At 40.4% G+C, this 13,519-nt stretch overlaps 1 protein-coding gene across 1 annotated transcript in view; it reads left to right on the top strand.

The window, feature by feature from the left end:
• Positions 1-5,438: 5,438 nt before the first annotated feature.
• LOC120020095 (insulin receptor-like) overlaps positions 5,439-13,519 on the top strand; it is an 88,652-nt gene continuing 80,571 nt past the window's right edge. Inside the window, exon 1 of the mRNA XM_038963532.1 lies at positions 5,439-6,589. Coding sequence (XP_038819460.1) covers positions 6,505-6,589 — 85 coding nt within the window. The 5' untranslated portion in view covers positions 5,439-6,504. The remainder of the gene's footprint in view (positions 6,590-13,519) is intronic.

Here is a 13,519-nt window from a genome sequence, read left to right on the forward strand (position 1 = left end):
CCTGTGAGAGACTCACCTCCCACTCCACAGCCTGCGGATGGCACGTTGAACTACATCGTCCATAGTAAGATGGCTATAACATTCACCTCTCTGACCCTCTCATCTAATCACATTTCATGATGTTGAATCAATGTACTATGTGATGGCCTTGCTGACATGGTTTGCATCCCAAATGGCACCCTGTTTCCTAAGGGCCCTGCTCAAAAGTAGTGCACTGCGTAGGGAATAGGGTGCCATTTTGGCTGCAAACCACCATGATCTCTCTCTAAGCCGTTGTAGTGTACTGATCCTTGAGGTGATGGTGCCAGTGACTGTTGTTCCTGGTATTCAACTGCAGCGCACTCATTACACATGTTTATTATTCTAGTTACTCTCTCCTCTGCATGATTTGGTCTCCGTCCTAGCTGGCACCCTGTTCCCTAGTACACTATTTTTGACCAGAGACTAGTACTTTTGCACTATAGAACCTTATGGGCCCTAGTCAAAAGGGGTGCACTACAGGGGATAGGGTGCCACTTGGGACTCAACCCTGATCTCTGCTATGTCCTCTGTGATCGGAGGAAGCAGTTGTCTGGAGGTTTACCAGCCATCACGACTGCATCCCAAATGGCACCCCTTTTCCTACATAGTGCACTACTTTTGACATGGGTAATAGGGTGCCATTTGGGACGCATCCCACATCTCCTAGAAAGGAGGGGAATATGGCTGTCTAATACAACAACAAACACTGCAATAATACTAGTGTACGATATTGCCGCAACGGTGTGTGAAAGCCAAGAGCTGCATTTCCACAGCTATTGATTAACTATAGCAGATTTATGTCAATTCAACACAATAACAGATTCAGAGCTATAATTGCTCTCGGTGGGGGGGGGGGGGGGTGCGCATGTGCGTGTGGACCACCCAAAGATATATACTGAAACCCTGGATTGCTGATGCTATGTATTGGCCAATTAGATGCTTTGAAGCCACCGGCCGCCATATTGACACTCAGAAGGAGCAGTCCTCCATAGGAATTAATGCAATTCTACAGTAGTATTTATTTGTTGTATTGAGGACAGTAACATTAGTATGGAAGCCCAAACTAACTTGACATTTTTTGATAGTAGAACATACATACAAGAAATATTTATTTATTTGTAGCAATGTGGCAAATGATTTCAATGTATCCATGTTGCAGAGATCAGCACAGCACTGCCACTGGCAAATGTGTGGCGAGCTGGCAGTTTCTATTCAGTTGAATAAAAAATATTGACACAAAAGCGTTGAAAAGAGGGTCAAAGTACTGTTGTTTAGACTGATTTGTCTCATGATTGGTCATCTCGTGTACAATTTGTGTTTCAGTCTGATCAGCTGTAGCCTAATAACAATCACAGCTGCAGGTAGTCTAGAGAAGCCTATGAGCTCTGATCCCATCTGGCCAGGGGAAACGAAGCAGTAATAGCCCAAGCTATGTTCCTGTATTTATAGCCAAAAATAGGCCTATTTATTTGCGTTAAGAGAAAATGTGAATGTCATCAAATTTGTTTTATATTACAACTTCAGGTGGCTAGGCTACTTAGACATTATCAACCCAAAGGATTGACTGGAATGAATCAATTAACACAATAGTGACGACGTACTGTGTGAGTAACTATTTAATTACAGATGCAAAGACGTACACAATGCAACCCTGCATAAAGCAAGCTGTTAGTTGTATTGTCCAATTGCAGTTGTTGTGTAGTTTTTACAATACGACCAGATTCTAAAAAGTCTTGTCCCATCATAGCCCATAAAATACAGTTTTACAGCTGACCTATTACTATGTCATACTATGCCAAGAGTGTGCAAAGCTGTCTTCGAGGCAAAGGGTGGCTACTTTGAAGAATCTCAAATATGAAATATATTTAGATTGGTTTAACACTTTTTTGGTTACTACATGATTCCTTATGTGTTATTTAATGGTTTTGATGTCTTCACTATTATTCTACAATGTATAAGATAGTGAAAATAAAGAAAAACCCAGGAATGAGTAGGTGTGTCCAAACTTTTGACTGGTACTGTAAGTATTCAGACCCTTTACTCAGTACTTTGTTGATGGACCTTTGGCAGCGATTACAGCCTTGAGTCTTCTTGGGTATGATGCTGCAAGCTTGGCACAACAGTGTTTGGGGAGTTTCTTACATTCTTCTCTGCAGGTCCTCTCAAGCTCTGTCAGTTTGGATGGGGAGCGTCGCTGCACAGGTACCCTTCCCCAGATCTGTGCCTTGACACAATCCTGTCTCGGAGCTCTACGGACAATTCCTTTGCCCTCATGGCTTGGTTTTTGCTCTGACATGCACTGTCAACTGTGGGACATTATATAGACAGGTGTGTGCCTTTCCAAATCATGTCCAATCAATTGAATTTACTACAGGTGGACTCTAATCAAGTTGTAGAAACATCTCAAGGATGATCAATGGAAACAGGATGCACCTGAGCTCAATTTCGAGTCTCATAGCAAGTTTTAATACTTATGTAAATAAAGTATTTCTGTTTTCTATTTTTAATACATTTGCTAACGTTTCTAAAAAACGTTTTTGTTTGTCATTATGGGGTATTGTTTGTAGATTGATGAGGGGGAAAAAACACTGAATCCATTTTAAAATAAGGCTGTAACGTAACAAAATGTGGGAAAAGTCAAGGGGTCTTATTACTTTTGCGAATGCCCAATTCGTTTTTATATGTTGATGTTATCTCAACATTTAGTATCTACAAATGTTGAGATACTACCTCAAGATATTGAGATCCTAACTCAACATTTTGAGATACTAACTTGAAATGTTACCTGGTTAAGTTAGCCCAGTGATTCTCAAGCTTCTCCACGGGGAGCTCCAAACATTTCACAATTTTGTTTTAGCCCTGAACTAGTTCACTGATTCACCTAATAATTTAAAAGCATGCATTAAGGTGTCTGTAATATAATACACTTGTCAAAAATGAATGTAGTTCCAAAATGGCTGCACAGTGGCTTCAATACAGCATCCCCTGTCAGTCATCTAGGGTTTATAGACATCATTGGTGCGTATGTGCATGTGTTTGAATTCCTGTAAGATTGAGGGCTATTTTCTCTTAATTGATGACAGCAGAGGTTCCTTTTTTTTATCCGAAATGTACTGATCCTGCTGGGAAGGCAGGATGCTAACAGGTAGTGAGTTAACACTGGTGGTATTGTCCAGCCAATCCCCTGGCTGCCGTACAGGAAAACTAATCTAAGTCATCATTCCGCTTGTTGTTATCAGTTATAAGCATCACCCATCAACTTTTCAACACAGGTAGGCTTGTGGTTAGTTATGATTACAGTAAATGAACAATAAGCATCTCCACCCTATCAAAATATGCGTCCCAAATGGGAGCCTATTCCCTATGTAGTGAACTACTTTTGACCAGGGCCCATAGGGCTCTCATCGAAAGTAGTGCACTATATAGGTAATAGGGTGCCATTTTAGACGCAATATAGTCAAATCTATCTTTCTATTATTATCTATTATCTATCTAGAACCCTTATTTTACCAGTTAAGTTGGTTGAGAAGAACACATTGTCCTCTCCACGCCAGCAACGAAGTGTGGGAAAGAGTTGCAGCCAGGGACGAGGAGAGCCAGTATTTGTGGGTCGTTCCACCAGTTCGCTGCCTTTTGAGAAGTGTAACTTGGTCCCAAAAAACATTTTTCATAAAGAGCACGTTTAACTTCATAAAAAACACGTTGTCTCAACTCAAGAGGGATAGGCCTTTGAAAAAGCATTTTTGTTTCCAGGGAGAAGCATTTTGTGTTCCACATAGAACCATTTTGGGTTCCATGTAGAACCCTCTGTGGAATGGGTTCTACCTGGAACCAAAAATGTTTTTTCAAGGGGTTATCCTATGGGGACAGCAGAAGAACTCTTTAACATTGACATATGTATGATATGGTCTATCTGAGCATAGGGGTTTCAGTGCAGCTGTTTTTCCCATAAAGGCTGCCAAGGACTAACACAGAGAGAAGAGATAACAATGCTGGACAATGTGATGTTTAAACAGGTAGTCTAGTGGTTAGAGCGTTAGGCCAGCAACCTTCGAATCCCCGAGCTGACAAGGTAAAAATTGTTCTGCCGCTGAGCAAGGCAGTTAACCCACTGTTCCCCGGGCATCAACGACGTGGATGTCGATTAAGGCAGAGGGGTTGGGTTAAATGCAGAAGACACATTTCAGTTGAAAGCATTCAGTTGTACAACTGAATAGGTATCCCCCTTTCCAAAGAGAATATTGCAGGTACTGCTTAGGTGTCCTTGAATTGTTGGTCTAGCCTACGAGTTTGTGTCTCAAATGGCACCCTATTCAAGTAGTGCCCTATAAAGGGAATAGGGTGCCGTTTGTAATGCAGACCATGATTAACAGACACACAACCTCTTGTAGCATACTGCCCCCGCCCCTTTCCCACCATGTCTTAAAACTGGATGGGCAGGTTGGTTGGCGTCCGCTGAACATAAAACTAAATAAGAGGGGGAAGAAATTAAAATGTAATCAACAAGTGTTCTAACAAATAATTTTTCCTCCTGACCTAGCTGACTAAACTCTTTATGGTCAAGGAAGTTTCTGATGAACTCCTAGGGAATTCAGCTCCAACTACATCAATTCGCCCCAAGGGCAATACTTTCAATTATTAAACGCTTACTGTGCACTTATATTTGCCCTCTGTAGTTGCATGCCTTTGTTTGTTTGAAATCCATACTTTTTCAATAAATGTTAATCTAATACAACCACCAACTGACAAAGAAAGTCACTCAACTACAGATGACAAACATAGGTACAAGGTAGGCGTTTCATAATTTACATTTGTTTAAGTATTGACCACAAAGCCTGGTCTCTGCTCCACTCCATTGGTGGAGTTCAACAGAAACTTCCTTGACCATGGAGTGGAGTTCAATCAACCTACTCATGACCCTAATTGAAAGTGGACCTTTATTCCAACACATAATTCATTAAGAGTCTATTGACGTAGCGGTGCGTCAATCTAAGTAATTAATAATAATAAAAATCCCCATGAAAATCAGTACATTTAAACTAGAGATATCAGTTTTTTTCTTCCATGGGCTGCATCTCAATCTCACACACCCACCTATTTCGGCCTTCCGCATCTGCGGTGAAAGGTGACCGAAAATCGGTCTTCTTCTAAATATAGGACAGACACTTAAAAATCTTATTCCTTCTGATTATTTTTTTTACTTGATTTTTTGCCATTTATGAATGTGTTATTTAATGCGTTTCTATGGGTTATAGTAGTAAAAATTATCCATGGTATGACCCCCGCTCGTTTGTAGCCTATTCACAGATGCAATGTAGGTTTTTACAGTATCTTTAGTCTAACTGCCTAATCCAATATATTCCAGTCCGTGTTTCCCTTTACCCCCAGCTGGCTCACTTGCAGGTTTTGTTTACTGGCGGAGGAGAGGCAGAGAAGAGGATTTAACAATCTACCTCTCATGTGGGAGACTAAAATATAAGTTTTCGACTTTATTTTTTGCTGTTGTCGTTGTGCAATAACCATGTGGTCATTTTGAAGGGAGATATCCCTCATGTAAAATCACCGAAACGCGCTTTATTGTGACGAAATAGTGCGAACAACTTGACTAACGGCGAAGTCTGACAGTCAATGTTGTCTTGCGTGGAAGTCTCGTTAATGTCAGTATTGACCGAATCGAGTTTGCGGTTTAATTATTTATTCTCTCCATACAAGGTTCAGATGAGTTTAAGTAAACTACCTAGTAATCGCAATACTTTTGCGTTTATTATTGGGGTATTTTTGTGAACGACACCAGCGGATGAGCGTGAAACGCAGTGACCCGTGGATTTGGTTGAGTACGCCACGCGTGCCATGAACCTGAAGTTGTCATAAGGGAAGCTACAGAATGCGGGACTGCGACACAAGAGAAATAGCTGTGTTTTTTTGTTCTTTCAATGCAAGGGAATAAGCAATTTCCGAAGTAGACACGGCGCCATAGCGAGTGTTACCGAAAGCGTAATTCAATTGCGAGTTGGTATCAAATCGCACTACCTTGCGTTGTGGCCTGCTGCACAGCCAGCTAGCAGTTAGCTAGCTACTCCCCTTGGCCTGTTCAGACTTTCGAGACTGCGGATTGAATCAAGAACAATTGAAAAGACTCAATGCCATGCAAGTTATTGGCAAGTGAGACTTTAGCTTCGTTTGTCCACAATGAATCACACTGTTGCATTTGTTTGTGGCGATTTTGAATATCCACCAGATCTGTACAGATAACTAGCAGTGGCTAACCAGGTAGCCAGTGAACGAACACGTTGGACTCCAACTTCCCTCCGCCCATTTTTCCGGAATGCATGTTTTTATTTTTGTTTACCTGTGGGTTCTCGTGGCTTAGCGAACAAACCAATTGACAGCTACCACCTGCCAGCTAGTTTTAACCGAGTTGACACGGATTCTAATCCAGTTGCTCTCGACTTTGTCGTCGGTCGGATATTGATTTAAGGAAATATGTGTTCGCGGACTTTCCTTGTGGTTTTTGTGACTGCTGTCTACGTATGGAATTGTCAGCAAACGAATGGAGAAAATACAGAAAGTAAGTAGCTAGTTATAATCTTCTCACCCTACTCATCTGTGTCAGATGTGTTCACTTGTATAATTGTACCTAATTTAAGAGTGTCACTTAACTTGCTTTTGGAAGGCTCTGCTTTGACATCAATATCCGTTATGATGACAGCAAGGCCAGCCTTTTCGTTAGATACGCTAGATTTAAACGGACAAAGGTCTATTTGATTGACTTTTTGGTTAGTAAAACAATTACTTAACCACCTAAACTGATCAAAATGTCTTTGCAACCTGCAATTGTTCATGTCTATCCCATAAATGTGCTTGGCTATCAAATAATGGGTGCAATGCAAAACGTACAATGTACATCACATTGATTAGGGGTAGGGTGTTAGGGCTCAAAATGAGACACTGGTTCTGGTGTTATACTTTGTATTCCAAGTAGTACAGCTTTTCAGGACACAGAACACTTTATTTCATGAGGGTGTAGAGACTTACCATCGCTGAGATCTTATTTTCACGTGATCAGAAAAGGTACAAAAAAAATTGTGGACAGGACAATGATAATCCCTTGTCAAAAAGGCACCAAATCACCTGCATGGATTCTTAATTTCAACAAGTTTTGTCCAATATCTTAAGATGGAGTGGTCATATTGTTCTGACATGTAATATTATGACAATTAGGCACTTAATATGCACATCAGGCAGTACAGAATGCATAATTACAGTGATTTGAGGCCAATGGTCATATTATTAACAAATATACATGCTTTATGCATAACTGAGAGTTTGTAACAAATTGAAACCATTTTTGAAATTAGAATTTAAAAAATACGGCTTTATGCAAATTAGATGCATAATAATATGCTAAGTAGTCTGTACAGAATAAAACAAATACAGTATGTTAAACCCATTAATTTAAAGTCAGGTGGTCCTATTGTTAACATTATATATTGAGATTTTATGCACTCCTGGGAATCTACACTGAAGAGTAATGTGGCGCGCACACACAAACAAACACACACCGGGGGTGGTAACAGAGTAATTGGGATGACATGATCATGAACAAAAAGTAGGGTAACTATTTACTAGTTAGTAAGTTAGGTTGTATCACAGTTGTATTCAGTAGCCCCTCTGAATAGGACTAGAGTGCACACACACACAAACACTTCTCAGCATCCCTACACACTCATCCAACACACACACACACACACAGCCTAACGCAGACATACACTTCTCAGCACTCACACATACCAACACACATACGCCACACGTTCACTCGCTACTAGTCATTATTACAAGACTTGTACATGTATTAGCCATCTACACATCTGAATCTGTGTGATTCACTAGATTGACTGTTGTGTTGCAAATAGCAGTAAATTAGTTAACAAAATTACAGATTAAAAGAGGGTACTTAATGTCAAACCAGACACTTTCTGAAGTCACAGCAGGTTTATCAAAGCACTGGATCAAATTGGATGAAACAAATTAGCTTATTTCAAATGAATGGTGAAGGAACCGGATGCACATGTACAACAGTAAGTGAGTAAACAAAGACGGAGATTAAAATAGTTTGGCCTTAAAGTATTATGTCAAACCAACCACTTTCATTGTAGGTTTTTTACGACACTGATTTGAATGAGATTGGATAAACCAAATTAGTTCAAATGAATGGTAAGGATAAAGGATGGACATGGTACAAACAACCTAGCTTCTGTTGTCCTCCCAACAAAGACGGAGGTTAAAAGAGGGCAATTTACACTCACCGGCCAGTTAATTAGGTACACCCATCTAGTACTGGGTCGGGACACCCTTTGCCTCCAGAACAGCCTGATTTCTTTGGGGCATGTATTTTACAAGTTGGAAACATTCCACAGGGATGTTGGTTCATGGCATCACGCAGTTGCTGCAGATTGGACGGCAGTACACCACCGCCACCATTCTGTACCTTTGACACCAGTCTGGATGGGTCCATGTACTCATGCTGCTTGCAGCAAATCCTGACTCTGCCATCAGCATGACTCAACAGGAACCGGGATTCCTCGGACAAGGCAATGTTTTTCCACTCCTTAATTGTCTAGTGTTGGTAATCGCGTGCCAACTGGAGCCGCTTCTCCTTGTTTTTAGCTGATAGGAGTGGAACCCAGAGTGGCCTTCTGCTGCAATAGCCTGTCTGTGACAAGGATTGACGAGATGCCATTCTGCACACCACTGTTGTGCTGTTATTTGTCTTATTTGTGGCCCCAGCGGGTGAGCCTATGCCCTCCCAGGCCCACTCATGGCTGCACCGCTGCCCAGTCATGTGAAATCCATAGATTAGTGCCTAGTGCTAATTTTTTTATTTCAATTGACTGATTTCCTTATGAACTCTAAACTCAGTAAAATCTTTGAAATTGTTGAATGTTGCGTTTATATTTTTTTCAGTGTAAGTTGTTACGTCTTACATGTCCAAGCAGGAATGCACGATTCAAAAGATTTTGATATGCAACCTAATCCAGTGATTGTCATGCATTTTGGCTTGACAATTAGGCTATTTAAACAAATATTTTACTGTCAAATAGAGCTCCAGAATGTTTTGTTAAATAGAGATTAATTTGCCTTCATCTTTATGTACATTAACATGATATATTTGCTTAATTCAGTTGGTGCTAATTCACCACCCGAGAAAGTAGAAACGCAACACATTAGCTAGATCGCTAACTCTCTAAATATAACACCTACTGCCAGTAGCCATGTAAGTGCAATGAGGCTAGTTCACTTGCGATGGCCGATGCGCAATTTCACACCCTCTGTATTTCAAAGACTTATCAGGTATCTTGATTGTAGAACAGTGCTTTGAGCACAGTAATGATAGTTGAAAAATAGCAATTATACCTACAGTAGAAGGCCGAGACACTCCTCTCTTTTTAATATGGACAACTAGTTGCTTCCAAAGTTGTATTTTTCCTCCCCTGCAATTGCATTTTGAAATGTTCTACAATCATGAGAGGGGAGAGTGAGTGAGAGGCTCGTTCATTACAGCAGCCTGCCCCAGTGAAACAGGCAGGCACACTGCCAGGGCAGACACTTATTACAGGAATCATGAGGATAATGCACTTTACTGTAGAACAAATTCATGAATTTATCTGCACAAAAATGGGACTTTTTGATTGAGGTGGAATGGGCAGCTCGCACCAGTGCAAGCAATTAAAAATGAAACTCTCACAGCCAAGTTAAAAGGTCGCAAAATCCGACTAAATTGTCACACACTATAGTCCTGTGTATGGTTTCTATTCACCCCGTCTGCACCTGGTGACCCACTCGTGATCTTTTAACTATTTGAAAAGCTAGTAAGAGTCAGTGTAGTAGAATTCTTGAGACTTTGTGATGAAATAGGCCTATACCTACTCTTGCACCATTAATGTATTTAGGCGTGGGAGTTAACCCTCTTAAACAGCCGTTGTCTAGCAGCATTGCAACAAATCAAACGCTCGACTGACACCTCTGTACTTGTTATGGATGTTAAACGCTGTCGAGTTTGTTTTCAGCCTATGTGACGAGAGAGCGAGTTGGACTGAGAGTTGAAAAAACCCTCATAGTAATGTGAAGCTACCTTTTTCATTAAACTGAAAAGGGGGTGGGTTGAGATTGGGTAATGTCATCAGACCAGTTTGTGAGATTCTGTTGCGCAACTGTGACAATTCATAAACAATTTGTGTATTGCTCGGCTACTGGCTCTGACTGGCCCCCTTCTCGCACCTCTCCGACTTGACAGTGAACCAGTGAGTGAGTGAGTGAGAGAAACTTGGGCCTCACTGAAAGTGTTTCATAACATTGACTGACAGTAACTGACCAACGCATTGGCTGAACCAAGCCAGTGTCTGTATGTAACCTATGTTGTGAAGGAATTGTAAATGTTTATTGACCCGATACTTAAGTCAAAATGGACAATTCTGGCTTGGACAAGGCTTACTTAATTAGCTTGTCAAAATGGCTAAATGAAACTAAAATCCTTGGTGGATTTTATTTGGTTTTATATTTACATTTTTACATTTCCATCACCCCATTTTACATACTGAAGGATTGAGTATAGGCATAGATTAAGAATTGTCCTATCTGTATCCTGTATCCTTTCTATTCTGTTGTCAGATCTGTATGCACATGGTAGAATGTCTCACGTTCTATTTCTGCCTGCAATGTTTGGTCATCATTACACTCTATTGTGCTACCATCCATCGTACGTTAGGTCACCTCGGGTACCAAGATACAGTAGTTAACCTCAGGTCTCCAATGTAAAGTAGTAGTTCACCTCAGGTACCACCATCCAGTAGTTTACCTCAGGTTGCCAATTAAATAATTTGAAGTGGTCAGGTTGTCAAACCAGACAATATCAATCTATTTTAGAAGTGTGCCTGAGGCTGGTCTAGCGGGTAATGCTGCCGCCTGCAGCACGTACACGTCACCCTTCAGCATGGGCACGTATCCCGGCCCTACTACTACTTTGCGTCTACCTCCCTATCAGTGTCTCCCTGCTCATTTCCACTTATCAAAAATACATGTATTCTCCAAAGTGGCCAGGTTGTCAAACTAGACATTATCAATCTATTCCTGATCCAGACAGTATCTACAGTGCATTCAGAAACTATTCAGACCCCCTTGACTTTTTCCACATGCTGTTACGTTACAGCCTTATTAAAAAATGTATTACATTCTTAAAAAATTACTCAATCTACACACAATACCCCATAATGTCAAAGCAAAAACAGGTTTTTAGAAATTTTTGCATATGTATTAAAATTAAAAACCACCTTTTTATTTATATACAGTGCCAGTCAAAAGTTTGGACACACCTACTCATTCCAGGGTTTTTCTTTATTTTTACTATTTTCTACATTGTAGAATTATAGTGAAGACATCAAAACGATGAAATAACACATGGAATCATGTAGTAACCAAAAAAGTGTTAAACAAATTAAAATATATTTGAGATTCTTTAAAGTAGCCACCCTTTGCCTTGATGACAGCTTTGCACACTCTTGGCATTTTCTCAACCAGCTTCATGAGGAATGCTTTTCCAACAGTCTTGAAGGAGTTCCCACATATGCTGAGCACTTGTTGGCTGCTTTTCCTTCACTCTGCAGTCTAACTCATTCCAATCCATCTCAAAACAAATGAAAGTCCCACTAAGCACAAACTAGATGGGGTGGCATATCATTGCAGAATGCTGTGGTAGCCATGCTGGTTAAGTCTGCCTTGAATTCTAAATAAATCACAGATGGTGTCACCAGCAAAGCACCATCACACCACCAACTACACATGCGGAGATCATCCATTCACCTACTCTGCGTCTCACAAAGACACGGCGGTTGGAACCAATAAATCTCACATTTTGACTCATCAGTGCAAAATCTGTTCTTTGGTCTAGTCTAATGTCCATTGCTCGTGTTTCTTGACACAAGCAAGTCTATTATTATTGGTGATCTTTAGTAGTGGTTTCTTTGCAGCAATTCGACCATGAAGGCCTGATTCACGCAGTCTCATCTGAACAGTTGACGTTGAGATGTCTAACTTTGCAGCCTAAATTCTTCAGAGTTAATCTGAGGCTGGTAACTCTAATGAACTTATCCTCTGCAGCAGAGGTAATTCTGGGTCTTCCTTTCCTGTAGCGGTCCTCCTGAGAGCCAGTTTCATTACAGCGCCTGATGGTTTTTGCGACTGCAAAAACCCGATTGACTGGCCTTCATGTCTTAAAGTAACGGACTGTCATTTCTCTTTGCAGATTTGAGCTGTTCTTGCCATAATATGGACTTTGTCTTTTACGAAATAGGGGTGTCTTCTGGTTACTATATGATTCCACATGTATTATTTCTTAGTTTTGCTGTCTTCACTATTATTGTACAATGTAGAAAATAATACAAATTAAGCAAAACCCTTGAATGAGTAGGTGTCCTAACTGTTCACTGGTACTGTATGTAAATGAAATGTAATATTTCAGTTATTCATTTTTTATACATTTGCATACAATTCTAAACCTGTTTTTTTGCTTTGTTTTAAATGTGTATTGTGTGCAGATTTAGGGAATGATCTATCCACTAGGCAGGTAGCCACTAACCACCAGGCAGGTAGCATAGTGGTTAGAGCGTTGGGCCAGTAACCGAAAGGTTGCGAGATCGAATACCCAAGCTGACAAGGTAAAAATATGTTGTTCTGTCCCTGAACAAGGCAGTTAACCCACTGTTCCTAGGCTGTCATTGTAAATAAGAATTTGTTCTTAACTGACTTGCCTAGTTAAACAAAGATACAATGAATCCATTTTAGAATAAGGATGTAACGTGACAAATGTGGCAAAAAGTCAGGGGGTCTGAATTCTTGCCGAATGCACTGTACATGTATCTATCCTTGAAGTGCTTAGGAGAGGGAATAGTCTAACCAGAAACCGTATCAATCCATCTCACTCATGAAGCTCAATTTCCACGCCTCATGTTAAAGACAGACATCCTTCTGTCATAAGTGTCACCGTGTGTAACTCTACTAAAGAACTAACTCTTGTTAAATCTCACTGTCGTCAAATGAGATCCGGTTGGTCTGTAATTGTGTAACATAACTAGCTATTGTCTGCATCCCAAATGGTACCCCATTCCCTATGTACACTGAACACAAATATAAATGCAACATGTAAAGAAAGAGTTGGTTTCATGAGATAAAATAAAAGATCCCAGAAATATTGCATACACACTAAAAGCATTTTCTTTTTCAAATTTTGTGCATAAATTTGTTTACATCCCTGTGAGCATCTCTCTTTGGCAATGATAATCCATCTACCTGACAGGTGTGGCATATCAAGAAGCTGATTAAACAGCATGATCATTACACAGGTGTACCTTGTTCTGGGGACAAAAAAAGGCCACTCTAAAATGTGCAGTTTTGTCACACAACACAATGCCACAGATGTCTCAAGTTTTGAGGGAGCGTGCAATTG

This window comes from Salvelinus namaycush, chromosome 25, assembly GCF_016432855.1.
Source record: "Salvelinus namaycush isolate Seneca chromosome 25, SaNama_1.0, whole genome shotgun sequence".
Classification (NCBI taxonomy): domain Eukaryota; kingdom Metazoa; phylum Chordata; class Actinopteri; order Salmoniformes; family Salmonidae; genus Salvelinus; species Salvelinus namaycush.